General features: G+C 33.0%; 1 protein-coding gene across 3 annotated transcripts; it reads right to left on the minus strand.

Moving 5' to 3' along the window:
• Positions 1–17,180: 17,180 nt before the first annotated feature.
• LOC107849623 (GRF1-interacting factor 1) lies at positions 17,181–21,474 on the minus strand. Of its 3 annotated transcripts, XM_016694179.2 has the most exons (5): positions 21,319–21,474; positions 20,837–20,914; positions 18,946–19,022; positions 18,238–18,322; positions 17,181–17,804 (listed from the first exon to the last, which is right to left on the minus strand). In XM_016694179.2, the coding sequence occupies exons 2-5, from the start codon at positions 20,900–20,902 to the stop codon at positions 17,394–17,396; spliced, it is 639 nt and encodes a 212-aa protein (XP_016549665.2). In that variant the 5' UTR covers positions 20,903–20,914; positions 21,319–21,474; the 3' UTR covers positions 17,181–17,393. The 3 variants fall into 3 exon arrangements, with proteins under 3 accessions (XP_016549665.2, XP_016549664.2, XP_047256845.1); XM_016694178.2 differs by lacking the exon at positions 21,319–21,474 and having other exon boundaries at positions 20,837–21,263; XM_047400889.1 differs by lacking the exons at positions 20,837–20,914; positions 21,319–21,474 and adding an exon at positions 19,604–20,471.
• Positions 21,475–22,464: the final 990 nt, after the last annotated feature.

Consider the following 22,464-nt stretch of genomic DNA (forward strand, 5'->3'; position numbering starts at 1 on the left):
AGGATATCATCATCATTTAATATCTGTTGACACGCTAGACACAAATGTTGGCATCGAGGATATCTCATCATTTTATGAATCAGCATCTGAATGCATCGAGAGCATACGATTTGAAGGGACGCCTTTAAGTCCTTATCTAAGGATGAATGATATATAAGATTTCCTAGAAATTGACAATTTGAGGGTCATCTATAAGTCATATTATTTGAAATAGGATAGTGTGCAAGATCACCTATGAGTTGATATCCGGTAGGTCAACCGTAAGCCACAACAACATTCTAATCGGATAGTGTGCAAGATCGCCCAAAAATCGATAGTTCAAATGTTATCCATAAGTCGCAACTAAATCCTTACCGGAGAATATGCAAGATTATCAAATTGATTCGTCCAAGGGTTCTCTATAAGCCGCGTCATATCCAAGATCGATTATGTGCAGGATTACCCAAAGACTAACAATTTGAGAGATTATCCATAAGTCATATTGTATCCAAGGTCGGATAATGTGTAGGAATACCTGAAAGCTAGCGATATGAGGGATATCTGTAAGCCATCTCTTATCCAAAGTCGGATAATGTGCAGGATTACCTTAAAGCTAGAAATTCAAAGGATATCTGTAAGTCGCCTCGTATCCAAAATCAAATAATACGCAAGATTATCCAAAGATTGATAATTTAAGAAAAATTTATAAATCGATCATCGGCTATAATCGGAGAGGTTAACTTTCCACATACAACAAGTGATATAGGTAACCAAAAGGGTTGTCACACCAGTACAAGATTACACAGTTGTAGGGACCGTTCTGCATAAAGTATCTCCGATGTCCAAAAGGGCCACCCCACTTTGAAGACATATTCAACCGACAAATGTCATAATTATACAACAACCAAGAGGGTTGTTGTGTTTGTTGTTGCCAGTTATTTTATTCCAAACAGGTACATGAAGATATGACTCCACTTTTCAGACCACAACTCACGTGGAGATATGGTGCGGACAACTCCAAAAAGGACGCAGCACAACGTGAAATTCTTTCTTAGCAGAAAAATGGGACATAGTCTAAAGAGGGACGTCAAACTCTTTGGACGCGAGCTAAAGAATGATCGCCACCACCATCAAACCACACTCCTATTAGAAGGCATGTAGGAATTTTGGGATATTCTGGTTTTAGCTTCACTTTCGAGATATTCCTAAACTCATACCGAGGGTAAATTTCTCTTTCTTTAAAATTCGAGTGATGACACATCTAGAGTTTTGGAAATTATGTCCAGGTAAATTCTTACCTATGGATGTGAAGAGCTTCACGTTCATGGTTAAGGAGTTACAATCCTTTTTTCCGAAACTCAATCAACTTGTCACTCAGACCAAGCTAAAGATCGTCTGAAATAAAAGACTATCTTTTCTACCGATTGAGTCGAACTACAAGCAGTCTGATTCCCTGAATCTCCGGGATATGTAGGCTGGGCTCTACGTGAAAAAATCGACTGTATTCCAACCTCCCCCAAATCTCTTTATTCCCCAGCTTCTCGGTTTAACCAAAAACTCTAAAACCGTAATAGTGGGTGAGTCTTTTTTAAAACCGTGCCATAAATCAATCATTATGAACTACAAATGGCCTGAATTCTCATGTAACCTGAGATATGTAGGAAACCTGATACCGAGGTCCGGTCGTAACTCTATAAACTCATGCGAAAGCCAACCTCACTCAGGTACGAATTTGTGGTCGGACAAAAATTAGGAACGTCAACCTCCCTTTGTCCAGGGTTACTTGCATCCACCCTACCCAAAGGGAGGGGGCAGTTGTTAACACCTAATTTTTGCCCTCCACGACTAAATTTAATCCTGAGTTTCTTTGATTTTTAATAAAATTAAAATATTTATTTCATCCGAATAAAAATTTATTAAATATATTTGTACGTAATTTTATCATTTTAAGTAGTGATTATAATTTATCGTATTCAATTATACAAGATTTTATAATTTTATTACTTAAATATTTATTTTTTAAAATATCAGATTTTAATCAAGGCTTATAGATTCTAATGATTAAAGTTTTGATTTAAATATAATGTACTCTCAAAAAATAATTTATTCGGATAAATATGTGTTTAATTTTATAAAATCAAGAAGCCCGGGATAAAAAGAAGTATTAATTTGCATCGAATTTCAATTTAATTTAGCCAATCTATTAGATTTGGCCATAATTGAAATCAAATTGGCCATAATTGTAATACAATCTATCAATTGATTTGTAATTTGGTCAAAATTAAATAAATATGACTAAATTTTAAATCTCAATTGGGGTTATATTTTAAATAACCCCAAAATTCCCAAAAACTCTCATAGCTTCTACCTAATTCCACAAAAAAATAATTTCAAATTGTACTAAATTGTACTATTTCCCCCCAACTTTGCTTTTTCCCAATTTTAAAATTCAAAAGTTGTACTACATTGTACAATTTCCCCCCACTATCTTCCATCTCACCTTATCTTCAATTTTAAAATTCCAAAAACACCCTTATTTGCTTTTTGTCCCACATTGGTGGAGGACAAGAAATAAATCCTCATCCTTTCCTATAAATACTTTTCTCTCACATTGGTGGAAGAGAGAAAAAAAATATCTTTCTCTCCTATAAATACTGCCACTACTTTGGTAGAAAAGGGGGAAAAAGGAAGAAAAAAAAAGAGGTTAGAAAGGTGAAAAAATCTTTTTTGAGCAAAATATTTATTTTTATTTAGTAAAAGTTTTTGTTTCATAGAGTTGGTCGGCTAATAAAAAATTTTAAGTTGCCGGCGATGTTTTTTTTGTGGTGGTTGATTTCGATGAAGCTCGTAGTCTCGTTTTGCTGCCCCCAAAAACGTAAACACATCTTCTTCTTTTTTTAGTTTTTATTATCGTTTTTTTCTTCATTTTTTCTTCTTCATAGTTTGTAGATATAATTTTGTTTGCTGAGATTGTATGCTTTAGATGGCCTTAAAGGCCCTAGGACGTTGTGGTATTGATATTCTAATTATTTTCATGTTCATGATATAAAAATGAGCTAACAATAGTTGTATGTGTCCTTTTTTTTACTTTATTCTTTGATTATTTTGGATAAAGTTTCAATCTTTGCTTAAAAGATGTATTTATGCATTGTTTAAACTCATTGTTGTTGGATATATTTGTTTTTAGCATGTAAAGTTACTTTCTTTATGTTTAAAAGAATAGTTAATGTTGAATGTTTCGTCTTTTCACCTTATTCTTTGATTATTTTGGATAAAGTTTAGATCTTTGCTTGAAAAACATAATCATGTCTTGTTTAAACTCATTATTGTTGAATATGTTTATTTTTAGCATGTAAAGTTACTTTCATTATGTTGAAAAGAATAGTTAATGTTGAATGTTTCGCCTTTTCACCTTATACTTTGATTATTTTGGATAAAGTTTAGATCTTTGCTTGAAAAACATAATCCTGTCTTGTTTAAACTCATTATTGTTGAATGTGTTTATTTTTAGCATGTAAAGTTATTTTCTTTATGTTGAAAAGAATGTTTAATATTGATTGTTTTGCCTTTTGACTTTATTCTTTGATTGTCATGTATAAAGTTTTGATCTTTGCTCAAAAGACAAACTCATGTCTTGTTTAAATTTATTGTTGGCGGATATGTTTGTTTTAGCTGTAAAATTGTTTCTTTTATGTTGAAAAAATAGTTACTATTTTTTGTTTTGCCTTAATAAAAATAGCAATTGATTAAATCAAGAATTTTTCATTTACTTGTTAATTATTTTAAGGGATCTCCAAAATCTTCATATAAGAGATGAAGTGCTAGCTTTATTTTTTATCCACGATGTTTATTCCTATTTTTCGCATGTTTTCAAATTTGTCAAAATGATAAGAAAGTTCAAATTTTTGTGGCTAAATAGAATTATTTAGATATTTTCGAGTCATGCATAGTATGATTGTGAAACAATATTTCAGTTTTAGAAATGCTAAATTTTATTCTAATTTTCTTGCGCCCTTTGGATTGTTATATGTGCTCTTTGTGAGTGTAAAGACTTGATTCGTGTCTCTCATTGATTCATAATATCAAAGGAGAATCAACTATGTCTTAGAAATATAAACCATAGGTCATTACACGTTTTTTCTCATAAAATTTTGGTTGTAATTTAGATGTATGAATTTTCGTTAATGTCGCTTTAATTGAAATTTAAAGATTCTCTTGCTTGAAAAGTTAACCTTTATTTTGTTTTGTTATATGGATTAGTATCTATGTTTGTTCAATTTTGGAAGTCATGAGTATTTTTCTTGTTGCCTCATCCCTTTACTTTCGCAAGCTTACGTTGTTTGTTTCTTGCATTAATTCATTGAATATGACCTTCTTCCTTTTACCTTTATTCATTCTTGTATGAACATAAATCATGAGGCATGTAAGTGGGTGTCTTTGCTTTGCATTTTATTTGTTGACTCTCATTCTTGTGCAAGTGTGCTTATCATTGTCATTCAAAATTGGTTCTTGATATTTTCTTTTGCTTTGAAATATGTCACTTTTATGCCTTGAACGTATATTAATTTCTTTATATTTTCTTTGCATGCAAGAAAAATATCTCGAGTCCAAATGGATTCCTCTCCTTTGCATTTCGTAATGGGCCAATGAGGTCTACCCCTTCGAGTCAAGTTCGAAGTATAAACCTGAGCTCCACTACATGGCGTGCGGATGCTAGAAGATAGACAAAGAAGGAAAATGGGTCAAAACCCATTGATGAGGTCATTAAGAGACTTGAAAAGTTTCAATTTTTATTATTATCTTCTTTTTATTTATTCATTTAGTCATTTATTTATTCATTCATTTTGGCCTCGAAGCCAAAGTTGTATTTGATATAGGTGGAGCAAGACTCGAGCCAAAGGCTCGAAAAATAGTTTAGGACAGGTGAAATGGGTCAGAAACCCAACTAGACTAGGACAGGTCTCGTTGATTTGGGCTCAATGGCCTAAATCATTTACTTTCTCCTCCCTTCCCTTTTTTTTGTGTTTATTTGTTTGTTAGTTTTGTTTAGAATTAGTTAAAATCCCTACTAAGTCGCCTAAATCTATTTTTATACAAGTCTTTTTTAAAAAAAAAACAAATCACTATTTCAACAAATTAATCTTTTTAGAAGTTAATCAAAAGATGTTTTCAAACAGTCCGGATAATCGCAAATTAGCGAACGTTTTAGGTGCCTAACACCTTCCTAAAACGTTAATAGGAACCTCTTAGCTAGAATCTCTAACTTAAATGATTTTACTGTTTTGAATCGTCTAACTACATTACAAAGGTTTCTTAATTTCTTTTCCAAATTAAGTGGCGACTCTTCAAAAAGTCAAAATTTTTTTGCAAAACACTAATAACGAAGAAGGAAGTGAAAAAGTAGGCAGCAAGGTCGAAAACGACAAAGATGGGGATGGTTGGACAACAACATTGAAAGGAAAACATGATTCATTAAAAATCATACGTCTTTATATTTACAATCTATTAGTAAGAATGTACAGACATTTGCACCCCTTGTGATGAGCACTATATCCCAAGAAAGCACATTGGAAAGATCTAAATTTTTATTTGTTAAAGTTATATGGTTTCTAATATGGGAAGCAAGCACAACAAAACAGCCTTAAGAATTTGTAATTTGAAAATTTTTCAAATAACTTTTCAAAAGGAGAAATGTTATCTAAGATCGAAGTAGGTAGTCTATTGATAAGATAAATAACATATAAGAATGCATCATCTCATAGTTCAAAAGGCAACAAGAAATGAGCTAACAGAGTTAAACTTGTTTCAACTATGTGATGATGTTTGCATTCAGCAGTGCCATTTTATTCTGGTGTGTAGGGAGATGAAACTTGATGAAAAATGCCATGTTGTTCAAGAAAAGTAGAAGGCTTTCTGTATTTTCTACCCAATTAGACTACATACATTTATTTTTCTCTCAACATAATTTTCTACTTGTTATTTAATCTTCAAAAATATGAAATAGACTTCACTTTTAAAAATCATGAAAAATAACCAAGTGTACTTACTGTAATCATCAATAAAAATAATACAATAACAAAATTTATTATTCGCAAGATAAGGAGTCCGTCTTATACATTAGAATGATTAAATTCAGAGAAACATACATACCTACTCAAACTGTGAAAATGACAATTTATGACATTTGCCAAGCTGACATGATGAATAAATCAGAAATAAAATACTACTTGAAAGTGATAGACTAAGCTTCTTAAGGATAGGAGTAACAGTTTTAATTGACACATGACCTAAACGATTATGTCAAAGCTTGATATTTGACTTTGAGGAGAGTAGAATCTGAGGTTGCACATTTGCTGATCTAAGATACGTTGTCGAAGGTACTTGGAGTTTATACAATTCATGCTCAAGGATTTCCCACAGAAGTAGTCTTTTCGTTTTTCGTTTCTTCACAAGAAAAATGCGTGGGTGAAATTCAAAGTAGACATTATTGTCAGATGTAAATTGAACAACACTATGTAGATTCTTAGTTATAGCCAGAATGTGTAACACGTTTCTTAAACATAATGAATGAGAAAAACGAGGTAAAATTGAATCACCACTATGCTTGATAGATAACCTTTAATTTACCATTTTCAACAATGATCTGATCAACATCATCATATTCTTCTCAAACATTTATATTCTGCATGTCATTAGTTACATAGTTTATTGCTCCAGAATCAAGATACCAAGCTGGATTAGTAACAGAGGACGGTTGAACCAACAGTGTTGCCTTTTGATTCTTTGAATTTACCTGGTAAGCATGATCAAAGTGATGGTAACAATTAATGGTTGAATGGTGAAACCTGTTACAAACTTATTATTGCATCGAACCACCAGATTTCTGATTAAAATTCTAATGTTGGGTTGTGTTATAACGACCTCTGCGAGCACGTCCCCTGTCATTATCGTTGTGAAAATTGTTTAAAGACTTCGTTACCTCTATCATTCTTGGGACCATTGTGAAAATTGTTATTGGTAGGATTTCGGCCAACAAGTTTAACTTGAGCCAAGTTTTTCTCAACAACTTGCATTTGTTCAAGCCTGTACTCATGGATAAGCAAGAGACTATGAAGGTCTGTAAGTGTAATAGGTTCTGATCAAGCAGTCATAGACATCACTAATGCATCATAGTTAGTACCAAGACCTCAAATAATATGAAGAATTGAATTATCTTCTCGAATAAGTTGTACAACAACAACAACTAAATTATCAACAAAAGTCCTCATTTTTTAAGATAATCAACCATAGACATGACTCCTTTCTTGATTATTTGTAATTGTAGGTGTAATTGCATAATTCTTGCACGAGATTGCGAAAGGTCTAATGATTGTCAGACATCCCTAGCAGTAGTACACCCAAAAACTTGAGTCAATACTCCTTCAGTTAAGGATGAAAAAGTCCAACTAAGAAGTAACTGATCCTGTTTTATTTAAGCCAAATATATATGCAGGATTCATAATAGCTTTTGCCTTATTCGAATTCGTGTCGTTCGATGAGCCTGCAGTAAATTTAAAAGGGCACAACAATGATCCATTTACGTAGCCTTTCAAGCCATGACCACGTAAAGCAGAAAGGATTTAAGATTTCCACAACACAAAAATGTGACGATCCAACTTGATTAAGTTAGAAGAAGAGAAAAAATTATTATTTAATGACTCATTTAAATTGGATAGACTAGTGATTGAAGGAGGGGTCATGGTGATTAGACGTAAATCTTATGTATGCTCTAATACCATGAAACTAATTGAGTTTGAATAGAAAATCAAACTTGATTTTACAATTATTGAAGTCAAATATATATATATATACACACACACACATTGTACATGTTCAGTGATTGAATCTATTAAGGTTATCTAATTGATAACTACCATGAGTATCCTAAGTGAAGTACAACACTAAAATTCTTATCCGAACATAATCTTACAGATACTTCCTCTGTCTCATATTACTTGTTCATATTATTCATTCTGTCCAATAATATTTTTCCGCTATTAACTTGATACATATATTAAGAAACAATAAATAATAGACAAGGTCGGCTAGAGGTCAAAGCCACTAAAGCATAGGCTTTAGGCCTCTCACATTTTGAGGCCCCATTTTTTTTAAGTTACTTTTAAATTTTTTTATTTCAAAGTATATTTGCTTTCTTAAGAAATATAAAGAGCAAAATCTATATAGGAAAGAGAAGTACTTATTAATTATGTGATTAATGATTATATTCAGGTAATTTAATTTCATATTAATGATATTCTCTTCTTTTTATCTTTCTCGTAATAAAATTTGTACTATTCTCAAAAAATATCACGATAACATTGAAAAATTAAATTACACGTTCCATCAATTTTTTTTTCAACATTGCAGTAAGCAAATTCAATATTATACTTCCAAAAGTAAGTTTATTGTTTTAACTTATTATTATAGTTTTTTATTCTAGAAAAACCTAAGGCCTCTTATAAAGTTTGGCATTAGACCACAAATGTCATTGAGCCGCTCTTGATAATAGAAATAATTTTACTATGTTATTCTTTGAATATAATAAATTTAATGCTTTGAAAATGCATTGAATAATGAATAGAATTCAATAGCAAGAGTAAAATGGATAAAAATAAACAAATTATCAATTAATTTTTTAAATTAAATAAATATTAATTTACATTTGTTTTTAGTAACATAGACCAGTAAATATGAACTATTGAAAAGAGTATTAAAAATATTACTTGGTTTTATAAATGATATTATTTTATCTTTATCCTGAGATCATGCTAGCATTCACCCGCTAACCCGTCTATTGGTGGTTGTATATCCACGCTATACAGGAATCAGTCGTTCTACTCCTCCTACATAGTGATTGACTCGGGAACAACATTTGGACTGAAGTGGTAAGCTTTTATCCTTTTGGAAGGCTCCTTTCATGTTATGGATATTTCTAGACACTTTGATTTTATTTTGGATATTGGTTTCGGCCATAGTTAGGGGCATGTCCCAACTGAATTTTATTACTCTTTTGGTAAGAGGCTTTGTGGTACTGCTATACGTTGGAATGGGCGAGATCGATATTGATGTCAACCTTGGGATTGGAATAAGCTGGAGGGCTGACATCATTAGATGATATTGTTGGTTGTTCCATCGTATTTTATTTTAAGATTAATTATATTATGTTTTGGAACATCTATGGTTATGGCTTGGTTTATGGCCCTTGTTTCGGTATCGATTTGGTATGGTTGGATTGTTGGCATGGGATGGTTGGACTCGATTGGATCGATTACGGTTGTGATCTTATCCCAGAGTCTTCATGTGAGTTGTTGCAATATCTTGCACCATACTCGAAATTCAGTCAACTCAGGGCAGGCAGCTGGAGGTTGGGTTGGGTAACGGACGCGATCTCTGGTTCCGGTTGGACTTGGGATGCCTATTATGACAAGGCCCCAGTCGGGTCACGTCAACTTGGTATCAAAGCCTAGGTTCATGGTCAATTGGGAGTCCACAAAGCCGTGTCGAATATAATCTATTTTAAAGGTGTGTAGCGCACCACACTCATAAGGGAGAGGCTACAAGGCATACGGACATCTCTAAGTTGACTGTTCATATGCAGCAAGTGGAGGATGAAAAGAGGAAGCAGGTGGCGTTTGGGGATAGACAAGGTAAGAGGGACAGGTTTTCTAACCAGGGAGGTGCTCAGTCTTAGGGTGGTCGACATAGGCGAAGCCAGCCCTCTTTAGGGGGTTCGAACGAACCCCCTTTGACGAAAAATATACTATTTATACATGATTATAATTATTTTTTATGTGATTATAGTAGGTGTTGAGCTCCTTTCGACTTAGTTTTCTTTGAATATTGAACCCCTTACTTGAAATCCTGACTCCGCCTCACTGGTCGGGATGGTGGCAAATGGCAGAAAAAGAAGTAGGGGAGTTTTGGTTCCGATTTTTCTGCTAGCGCTCCTTACCAGTCGGGCGATAGGCATCATCAAGGTGGTGACAATTTCTGGGCACAGGGTGCCTAATCTCAGGCAAGCGGAGGTCAATCAGTTTCTTCATGCCCTCCTTGTCAATTTTGTGGTCGTCCTCATTGGAGTTATTGCGATGAAGGAAGGGACAAATGCTTCAAGTGTGGCCAGACAGGTCATCGACTTAGGAATTATCCGGTTAATAAGATTGCTATGGGGGCAAATAAGATTTTTGTGGCTTCATCTTCTGCTCCTACACCCGGTGGTGTTGCATCTACTTCTGTTACTAAAGTTGGAAAACAAATTTCCAATTGTCAGCCTTGATATTATTAAATAAGACAAACAAACAGAGTGTGTATTTAAAAGAGTTAAAGAGATAAATTAATAAAAAAAAAAAATTATAATTAATTCTTAAGTAACGTGCATAAGAAAAAATGGACAAATAATATAAAATGAAATAAGACTTAAATAGTCAACTCATAATAAATGCAGCGCCAGTGTTGCCCAGAGAGAATAGGAAATATTCCAGGTGGACATTTAATTTTTGGCTGAAGGCAAAGAGAAATTTTGCATGTTCCAATTTTTTTATAGTCCTATTGGTTTAGTCAAAACAATTGTTTTATTCGGAGAAAAATCATACCATTCCCTCGACCTTGTGACCTCAAAATTTCAAAATCTAGCTAAAATAATATTTATATATATTATTTTAATTTATTTTTAGTTGTCGAATTTTATTTTTTAAAAAATTAATTGAATAAATTTTTAAAGTTAAATAAAACATAAAAGTGATCGGAGGGAGTATATTTTCACACACATTTTTTATTATTCTCTTAATTCACTTTTACTTGTCTAGTTTAGAAAATCAAGAAGTAATTTAATAATTTTTAATTTTTATTATTAACTATAGTAGTTTCTCAATGTATTGAATTTATTCTCGTCGTTTTAAAATAATTGTCATATTTAACTAATTTTTAAAGTTAAATTAGATTAAATTAAATTGATATTTTCAAATTAAAATTTAAATATTTAAAAATATATGAAAAAATACTATAAGTCAGAAAAATACTATAATGTAATTTAAATTAGATTAGATTAAACTGATATTACTCCCGTCGTTACCTAGATGTTATGCATTCTTATTCTGGGAAACATTTGTTCTTGTATTCTTGAGATAAATACTCGATTTATTCACTTTGATCTTGATTTTTGAATTTCGTTCTTTTGATAATACAATTATGGGCTTACAAATTCTTCTTGTAAGTTGCTTATCATGATTTTTACGACATCTCTTGATATTTTTCTTGGCATGAGTAGCTGAATCCCATAATTAAGATTGTGAGAATCATAATGGAATAACAACTTAGGTCATTAAAGTACTTAATGACTCTGGAACTTTGTTCATGCATGTCTTGCTATTCTCTTCAATTTGATTACTTTTTTCGGTTACAAATGTTAGAACACACCTTAATTCTTCATTGCTTGATAAAAGAAGTATTAGAGATTAGGAAAAAGGATTAACCAGTGGCGGATCTACCTTGTAATCAGGGAGTTCATCCGAACCCCCTTCGACGAAAAATTATATTATTTTTACACGGTTAAAAATATTTTTATGTATATATAGTAGATGTTGAACCCCTTCGACTAGTCCATATGATTACTTCTAAACCCCTCAATAAAAATCCTGGCTCTGCCTCTGGGATTAACAATGAAGATCTGAGGATTCCTACCCTCATCTATAATGACTTGAGCTTTAATAGGGACAATCAAACCGAGACTAATGACAAGAGCAATTACGTACTTTAACACTCAAGAACCAAAAGGAGTTTTAAGTGATATTCATCTAAGTGAGGTTGAAAAATAATTAGGTCAATTATATTTATAAGTTTTGCAAGCAAAGAATCGGGATAGATCACTATTACGCTAGACTTGCTGAGTTATGAAATGGAAAACACAATCCTAGTCCATTCTCACTGATTGATTACAAACAGTAAAGTTTCAACACTAGTTACTTGTTACTTCAAAATTCCCGGCCCTTCGAAAGTAATCGACTATCGGGTGAAATGATTACATTGATGAATACTTCAAGAGAAATTAATTATTTCAACAAATCATCAAAATCGTTGTTATTAATTTGGACGTATCAAGTACACATATATAACAACAATTTATAATACCATAAAATGGCGAAAAATAAGTTCAATTTATGCATCCATCAAATGGTTGTTCTTAATGATCAACTTTTGTGGAATATAAACATCTTTCATTCGTAACTTGTTCATAACTACGTGGGTATTTAAATTAACTTATTTTTAAGAACTGGACTTTCATGTACTTGTTTAATTTTGGTGATGATTGAAAAAGCTAAAAAAGTAATTTTAGAGTACACTCACTTCCAAAAAGTGTAAAAATAACTCAAAAAGCCGAAAGTTGGATATTTCCAACTTTTTAAAAGCCGAACCAAACACCCTCTACGTATGGTTAGGCAATTAATTAGTTTTGTGATGCCACAACTTTTAAGCCAACTTCACATAAATCTTTTCGAACTTATTGTAGAAGGTATTTTTCGAATATTAGCTGACATATTAAGATACTTGCATACGAAATTCACACATCAACCTAAGTAGGCATTACACAATGATAATTTCAAGGAACTAGTTTATAGTCTTGATTTTTGAATAAATTTGGTTTTAGTTTTATATTATTTTGCAAGAGATTTGAAACTAACAAAATAAAAATTGAAGTCTTTGTAGAATCACTTTATTCAATTTTAAAATATTATATTCATTTTCTTTCTTCTTTTTTTCTGATGAGAAATTATTAATTATTAGAAGGGTCATCATATCCAATTTAATAAACAACATGTAGATTGACCAGTGTAGAGGAAAATTCAGTCTTAATGCATGTGACAACAAAACCTTATCCATCAATGATCTTACCAAATTATTCTTAAGGTACACCTCACCATTATTATTTTAATCAAAATGAAATGAACCTGCTAAGCTTAGTAAAAACCTTACTTTCCAAAACTAAGAAGGCAATGAGGCCAGCCATGATGTCATTGCTACTCCTTCGTCCATCTTTATTGGTTCATTATATACTAAAAATAGATGTCCAATAATACTTATTCAATTTTATTCATTAGTCAATGCATTTTCAAAAGCATTAAATTTATTATGTTTAAAAACTAATATGAAAAAATTAACTCTATTATTTATTAATTCTTAACTTATGTGTCTAGTCAATAATGAACAACTACTAATGGACGAAGAAAGTAATTACTAAAATATGTTTGAATTTTGGAAACATTTTCTTTGCGTGCTCATGCATGCACAAGTTCCCTTGATTTCTTCGTTCGTTCAAATACGTGTTCAATTTTCTTGTCTCTTTTCCACTTTCTTATTTTTTTTGGAAATTGCATCCCAAATTATGTACATATAAATTAACATAAAGTATCGAAATTTCAACTTCAGGACGTTATGTTGATACGAAACAATGAAATCTAAAACACTAGTTGTGTGAGATCTTTTTGTTTAGTCTTCAAATTTTGTATACTCTAAAGTGTACGTAAGATTTGAATTCATTTTTGCTTATGAGGCAAAAAAAAAAGTTTTAAAGTATCAATTTTATGAAATACATAATAAAGTTTTTCATCGAAAACCTATTACGACTTATCACCATGACTATTCCACTGTTGTACCGGCTATATATACTTTTCCATAGCCTATATAAAACAAATAATTCTTTATCGTGATTTTATTGCAATTCTTTAAATTTGGTGTCTTTTGTTTTTTAATTCACTTTATCGATCGCTATGTCACCAAGATTTGGACAAATTAAAATAACCACCATATTATTTACCCTTTTTTATAACATTACCAATTCCATAATTACCTTATACTCTTGGGATCGTTTGGCTGGTGAGATTGGATTATATTAGACAAAAATTGGATATATTATGATTAGTTAGCTGTAACACCTTTAATATAAGATAAATATAATGTAACAAAATAATTTTAAAGCTAATTAATATTTATAATCAAATAAACAATTAATTAAATTTTATTGTGAGATTATTATTTTTATATACTTAATTTTCTTAGATAGAAATTTGACATATTGGTCAAAGCACATGTTCAAACTTTACCAAAATGATTTTGATGGTTACCACTTGACAGTGTTATCTCATGTGAATTCCGGGTACACGAATTTTTATATATATACAACAATACCTTCAACAATAGTTCATGTATAAATAAGAATACCTTAATTTAAAGTTTTTAAAATCTTCAACACAAGATTACTAATAATCTATCCAAGAAGTGTGTTAGATTTCAGAAAATAAATGAAACAGAATTTAAGACCAAATCCCCTGACTTCACGGAGTGTCCTTAAGGAATAATTCCTCTCACTGTACCCGAGGTTATGAAATCTTTCCCTCAGGATAAAATGGCCTACAATTCGAACAATAGCGGTACCTTAAATTGTCGGATTCTACGAACTCACTCAACAGCTTAATGATCACACAGGGTTTTTGCTAAGTATAGAAGTGTTTTTGCTGTCAAAATTCATATTCATACCTGAGGAAAATAGCAGGTATTTATAGCTTTAAGCGTATCCTTTCAGAAAGGATGCATTGGTTCAGCAGAAAGGCACCTTTCTATAACAGTCACGTACATGCGCTGGAACTGTGCCAGGACTACGTCTAAAGTGCGGCCGCAGATGACATTTTGCAGATTTCAGATCGGTCGCATTTCGAAACAGTGTGCCTTTTCTCGAAAGGTCGCATTCCTTCGTGATGTGCATTGCGTATGCGTTGGAATTGCGCCTGAAATGCGTCCACATTTGGAGAAATTCAGATTTTGAAATTTTGGATTAAATTATCACTTATAAACAAGTTTCAAATAAATTTTGTCTAGAAATTAGATCTCATCGATCCAAATCCAAAGCCGAGCCGAGCGACGACGACGTCGCGAGGCATCTCTTATTTCTTGCCTCACTTACTATGTGGAGTTTGTGTTTCTCATTATAAACACTCACAAGTTCTCTTCTCCCACCAATGTGGAAGAAATGAGTGAACTTTCCATTTTGGGAAGAAATGAGTGAACTTTCCATTTTGGGAGTACACTTTCCAAATTGGTGTCTCCCTTTTCTCCACCATTTTTCCTCAATTTTCCGTTCACATACACCTTGAACCCAACAGACAGTATTTATCAGCTAGATCGTGTAGTTCACATTCTTTATGTTCTTCAATTTGAAAGTTTTAAAGACGCCAAAGAGTAATTAAAAAAAAATTCAAGAAAGTATTTGGGATCTTATTATATTTTATCTTATTATATTTTCTGTTATGACCAATAGATAAAAGATTATTTAATGTCTGTTGAAAACTAGTAAAAAATGATAGAGAAATGAAATGCTATCTCAAACGGGTAGTTCTCTCATTGATTAGGAAGAACTTTTGTCTTTGCATTATAATAAATAATCTGGATGTCACTTAATGTAGAAAACATTTTTTCTTTCTTTTTCAATTCGGATGGATTTTCTGCTATTAAGTAATACATTGTTATTTCTGCTCTAATTGATACTGAAAAAGCTTGTTAAATTTCGAGGAATACGTCAGTATAACATCAAATAAATTATACTTAAAGACCGTGTGATTGAGACATGCAACACGCCTCAAACTACAAGGGTTCGCGTGGTGGTTCAACACCTCACCCCTTAAACAAGAGGTTGAGGGTTCGATCCTCACCTCTGGTGAACAGAAAAAACTCTGTGGTCAGTTCCCTACCGCTTAGTGCGCTGACAGTAGTAGTCTCACGGCTGCCGGCGAAGAATTAGTCTCATAACTGCCGACTGTAGGCATACCTTAGGAAACAAAAACAAAAGACATGCAACACACCTCAAGCTAAAACAGATTTTTTTGTCATCATATAACTACAATTTTTGTAACAACAAAAATCGCCCGATAGCTACGTTAATATTATGATCTCCATCTCATTGACGGTTAGATATATGAACCTAGTGACTAGTGGAAGCTTATTGCACCTAGAAATACTAGCAAATTTAAAGATATTGGTTAGCCTGGGAGGCCCTCATAGTGGTCATGAAATTTTTTAAATTTTTTTCGAAAAATTATTTCACTGGAGTGAGAATTATAGTGTTTAGTCATAATAATTCCAAATACAATTTGAAATTGTATTTGAAAAAAGTGAAAATAAGTTGAACTTTTTTCTCTTTTACTTGTCCCACAAAAAGTCAAAAACAACTTCAATTTATATATTCATAGTCAAACACAACTCCAAACTTCAATTTTAACTCCTCCAATTTCAACTTCAAAAAATTTTGATTTTCGTGGCTAAACACCTACTATATATCCAAGTCAAATAATTTTCTTTGCGAAGTACAACGTTCTGAATATTCCTTATCGTGAAAGACCGTATTTCTTTGAATCACATCAATTAATTGTTAATTCACTTTGTGGGAATATATGGGTATGTTGTTACCGTAAATCACTCACTCACGATATACCGGTTTCCTCTCCTTTTCTAGTTAATTTTAATATAGGCAATATGACAAACATCATACGCAAATAATTACAATTACGTATCCGTTTAAAAGACACATATATGGCATATTTATTGTGTTATCTCCTAACATTATGCTGCCTCCAGTTTAGCTCATCAGGTTATGCAGATTCCAGATGCTCCAAAAATTCTATGGATCAATAATATACTGGATCCATGAGCCATCTGCTTCCACCAAGCTTATAGAAATGGCACTAAGTTGTTACATTGTAAGTACCATATACAATTTTTGAAAACTGTTGGAAGTTTAGTCAGTTTTGACAAACTTCGAATCTATTATTGCTAAATAAGCTAAAAATAGCACCAACTTACCCATTTTTCATCTCTATCACAAAGAAAAATAAGCACTTTTGCCGAGTTTCAATTTCCATCAGTGACACCCAAATCCCAATGATAACGCCAAGGGCCTATCAGAAACAGCCGGTCTACCCCACTCTTCAACTTCAGATTCAGAGGCAACTAAACTCTAAAAACTTTATACATATATCGGCTATTCTTTAAATAGAGGTTCTAAAAACGACTACTCAAGCACACCGCACCCTCCAAAAGTTGGTTCAAGTTTTCACAATCAAACAGCCCAACAGAAAAAAGAAGAAAAAAGTCATCAAGAAAGCAAATGCAAACCAAAATAACCTAACAAATTTACATGATATTTAGAAGGTGAAAGCTTCAAACATTTGAGACACTAGCCCAAAAGGTCAAAAGTAGAAGAGCCTTGTGTTTTTTCCACAACAGATTACAAGTTCCCATTAGATAACAAAGTCTTTTTACTGCTCTTCTAAGTTCACAAAATCCTTCACTGATAAGAATTTTTTTCTCTAATTTTACCTTAACATAAGAGCTTAATTCCCATCTTCAGAAGATTTCAAGTAAAGACTCTCACCTCCATCACCACAATGACCACTCGAGCTCCCTCCTCGTCCTTGATCAGACATGTTACTTCCCATTTCCTGCTTGTTTCCACTCCCTAATCCTCTACCGAAGTCGTGGAAACCACCAAGCGAAGTGCTTGCACTATGAGTGTTTTCGCTTTGCAACATGTGAAGTCCACTGCTTCCTCCACTGGAGCTGCTCATTCCTAGCTGATAGGCTGCTTGTTGTTGTTGCAATGCTGATAATGGCTGCTGCTGCTGCTGCTGCTGTTGTCCATACAGCATTGAGGAGGATCTTGCTGCAGCCATAAATGATTGTTGCTGGGCTTGTTGCTGTTGTAGGTAATGTGCCCCTGCCTGCATCATCCCACCAGAAGCTAACTGTAGGACATCAAACATCAAATTCAAACATGTTAAGGTTATTCAAGAATTACAAGAAACATGTATATATCTTGTCGTCATACTGTTCATTCCTCTTTATGTTGTGTACTGCTTCATAATTTCGTATTACTTCGTTGTTGCTACTGCTCTTATTTCTGTATTCCTTTTTCAAACGGCTTGGATATACTTTATTTTAAGCTAAGGGTCTATTGGAAACAACTTCTCTACCTGGGTAAGGTCCGCAAACACTGAAAGTGTAAAAAGTTCATTAAACCAATGGAATATGTCACTTGAAATTTCCAAAAATGTCGTTGCACTAGTGTCGGATCCTCCAACTGAAGAGTTTGAGCAATATAACTAGTCGACACTGGACATAGGTATTGTCCATTAAAAAGGTAGTGGATAATGGAAATGCAAAGATATGTCATCTTACCTGAGAATGCATACTAGGTGGCTGGGGCTGCGAATCAGCAATAGCTGCAAGATACATAAGATTTCTCTGAAGTTTAGCTTGAGACCTGCCAAAGCAACAATAGTTAGCATATGTGTTAACTTCAAATAGCACCTGAGTATAATATACTCCCCTTTGAACTATTTTACTTGCCATATTTGTCTTTTGTACGCCCCTTATAGAAACATTAACTGCAACACTATTAAGGATAATTTGACTGAGTTACCCTTATTTAATCTTCAATACTCCTTTTGTTTCATCATATTTACTAGAGTAAGGATAAAAGTGGTTAAAATCATTGATTCTATCTCAAATGACAAGTATTTTTGGTCAATTATTTTTAGTAACCATCCATGGCAATTAAAATGGACCGGAGGGAGTAAAATATTATCCAAGCCACCACTTTATATAACATGTTCAAGTTTCAAGAATATCAACATAATAAAATCAGCACAAGTAAACTTAAAAGATAAATGCAATATAAAATCCTTGCCAGGCCACCACTCTATATTCTATGGTCCAAGTTTCAAGAATGACACCATAATTAATGTTGAATAGATGAAAACATAAAAAGTAGAATTCAAAATCACGAATAAAAGCATGTTAAAGCAAGAATATTGATCCCTAGATTCAAGTGCATTCTGAATGTAACTAGAAATATAAAATTAAAGAAAGATGAACTGAACTTACTCTGCACATTCACTTAGTTTCCCAGAGTTCTGGCTCTCAACAATCTTCAGAATTAAAGATTTGTTCTCATCCAGGAACTGAAACAGAAAAGAACAAAAGGCCAGCTATTAAGTACAAAAGGGAAGCCCGGTGTAATAAGCTTCCGCTATGCACAGGGTCCGGGAGAAAGCTGGACCACACAAGGGTTTATTTGTACAGAGCTTTGCGGGCATTTCTGCAAGAGGTTGTTTAAGTGACTAACAAAATCACGGCTATATGCGATTTAGGCCTCACTAAATACCACCCGTATCATTAAGATCTTTATGTATTACTATTATATTTAACAACAGGAAACTATGGTCAGTGTTCAATATAATAGTTGTGATCATAAAGATGTTAAAATATTTTCAAAGAGACAATGAAGCCTTTTTAGACTAAAGTTGACAGTTTTAAAATTCAAAAAGTTCAAAAGTAGCATTCAATCTTTAATGAACTATTCCGAGTAATGTGAAAAAAGACAATGACTTGTTTGTTAAGAGAAAAATATTTACTCAACAAACCCTTCTGCAGAGTGCACACCTTTACAGTAAAAAATAATTATGCGTAAGTCTCAAGCAATTATATTCAAAATTACTATGTAATGCAATATGCCACGGGCTTTTGAAAACAGTCTCCCTACCTCCATGACCCCATATGATAGGGGTAAGGTATGCTAACACCCTACCCTTTCCGGACCCTATCCAGTAGAATTACACCGAGTATGTTGTTATTGTTGTAGAATGCAGGTCACCAATTGCAATTTTGAGGGGGAGAGGTCAACGACTGCAAAAAATTTATGTTCCTAGTGAACAGCAAATCTTTGAGAAACTGACTTATCAAACTTGACCAAGAAAGATGTCACTTGTTTGCAGCACTCATGCAAGAGAAAGGACCCAAGTTTTCATCAACCTCTTTTATCAAAACAGAGAGAAAATTGGGGAAAGTTAATCTTTTGGGCAGCCAAAAAAGATGAAAAACAAACAGTGAAAAGCAGAAAAAGGAAGACAAAAACTGTCAATACATTATTAGCTAGTTTCTATTCACTCTGCATAAAGCAACCAACTCAACTAGCAGCCACTTTAGGAAGACTTGAGAGTACTAGAAAGAGAGCAAAGCTAATATGCATAAAAAAAGCAAGAAAAGGCAAAACAAAAATCTAAACAGACCCAAGAACCAAAAAGCAATATCTTTCTTTTTGTATATGGCCACAATAAACCTTGACAAGAGAAGTTCCCACTTCAAAAAACAAAGATGCTCTTTTTCTTTGTCAACCAAGAAAGCAAGTTTTGTTTAACTAGCAGCCAAGAAAAAGCAACCAAAGTATACCAACCATCACGAAAACTAGGGAAAGCTACTAGTACAACAACACTACATACATACGTTCATACACACACAAAACAGCCAGCCAACTCAACTGGCAGCCACTTTAGGAAAACATGAGATTAGTAGAAAGAGAGCAAAGCTAATATGCATAAAAAAAAAAAGCAACATAAGTTTCAAAGAAGAAAAAGAAAAACAAAAGTCTAACCAGAGCCAAAAACCTAAAAGCTACTTTCAAGATCTTTATTTTTAATTATTTTTTACTGTGTATGGCCACAATAAACCTTGAGTAGAAAAGTTCCAACTTCAAAAAGCAAAGAGACTCTTCATCTTTATCAACCAACAAAGCAACTTTTTTGAACTAGCAGCCAAGATAAAGCAACCAAAGTATAACAACCATCATGAAAACTACCAGTACAACAACACTGCATACATACACACACAAAAAAAAAAAAAAAAAAGCCAGGCAGCAGATAAATGGCAGATTTCTCAGAGGCACAGAGAAAGTATGAAGAAGTAAGAAATGAATTAAAAGAGAAGAGGAAAGAAAGACCTGTTGAATATGATCAGTAGTGACGTTGTTTGGATAATAGGCTGCCATCATGTGCTGCATCTGCATCAGGTGCTGCTGCTGCATATTGGTTATTGCTTAGCTCCCCACCTCTTTTTATACACACTACAAACACACACACACACACACTACTTTTTTTTTTCTCTTCAAAAATTATGTCTTGTTACTTTCACTCTTCAAGAAATGTAAAAATAAACAACCCCTTTTAATTTTCTTGATGCACAACACTACTTAGTAAGTTTGAAAAGTGAAACTCAGTAGTACAACTCAAACCAAGTGATGGGGACAAGATACAGGTATAGCAGCTAGCTAGGAGAAAAAAAGCAGGAAGTTGCAGCTGGCTTTGTACTCACTATAGTATGTGTCTAGTTATTGACACAGACACAGAGAGAGAGAGAGAGAGAGAATCTAAGTACTGGACAAGTAAACCATTATAAGGTCTCTAGGGAAGTAAAGGATTTTACCTGCTTTGGGGTTTGAACCTTTTTCTGTTTTTTAACCTTATCATCACCCTATTCATTTCATTGGACAGAGATAAGAGTATCCTCAAACAGTAAAAATTCCAATATCTTTCTATCAGACTACCCTAAAAGAGAGTCAAAACTCCTAATGTAGGTTGCTAGACTGAGCTAGCAGAATCGTTTGGTACGATAGATAAGGGATACTAATTTTTTGAGGTAAAATATAAGATTATTTTGTCACGTGTTTAGTTAGAGATATTAGATAGTTGCAAGATGAAAGGATTGATAGCTATATATGAAGTGTAAGATTTCTTAATAGTGTGATGTCCTTTAGAAAAAATCGAGTGGACTTGATCTAGAACGGATAATATCACAGTATATAAGAGTACTTTTGAGCTGGTTGAACCCAACAACTGATAGCGAGTTCAAATTTGATGGGATGGTGATGGGGATATGGTAGAGTAATTGGAGTGTGGGGCTTGATTTGCTTACTCTTACAAGCTTGTAGATGAATACACAAGAATCAGCAAGTCGTGAGCTTCAGTTGCCATAACAATACCCGAATGATGTGAATGGGTATATATCATATGAACTTGACTCAAAACAGACAGTATCACATCACATAAAAGGGTCTTTCAACGGGTTAAGCTCACCACCATCCCATACCAAACAACCCATAGTTTAAGATAGTTGAAAGTAATAAACTTGTACACTGAAGAGAGTCAAAACTCTGCACTCATTGTAGGGCTAAGCTACTAAAAAGTAATCTCCCTATCTCATTTTATGTGACATAGTTTGTTCAGACATAGAATTTAAGAAATAAAAAAAAAACTTAGATAATTTTTATCAAAATGTACTTTATTAAAAATGTACTATTATTATTTTTATTTAAGTAGGTCTTATAAACAGAACGTAAAAGTAGAATTGTATCTTTAAATAGTTGACATTTTTTTTGAACGAACAAAAATAAAATAATGACATATAAAATGAGACGAATGGAGTAATTTTTAATAGGGTGTAATGGTGCCTGTTTTGAATTAAGTTTGCATAATTTACCTAAAAATTTCACATCATTAAGGAATCGTTTGGTACAATATATAAGAATAGTATTGAATAGAGTACACTACTAATGCTTGAAACAATTATGCT

This window comes from Capsicum annuum, chromosome 12 (assembly GCF_002878395.1).
Source record: "Capsicum annuum cultivar UCD-10X-F1 chromosome 12, UCD10Xv1.1, whole genome shotgun sequence".
Classification (NCBI taxonomy): Eukaryota; Viridiplantae; Streptophyta; class Magnoliopsida; order Solanales; family Solanaceae; genus Capsicum; species Capsicum annuum.

Bases quoted from the DNA above. Each gene is read 5' to 3' on its own strand.
- LOC107849623 (XM_016694178.2), bottom strand. From the start codon at position 20,920: ATGCAGCAGCAGCACCTGATGCAGATGCAGCACATGATGGCAGCCTAT. The intron at 19,023-20,836 runs GTCTTTCTTTCC...TTTCTGTTTCAG, and splicing joins CTACTGATCATATTCAACAG to TTCCTGGATGAGAACAAATC. The intron at 18,323-18,945 runs GTAAGTTCAGTT...TTGCTTTGGCAG, and splicing joins AAACTAAGTGAATGTGCAGA to GTCTCAAGCTAAACTTCAGA.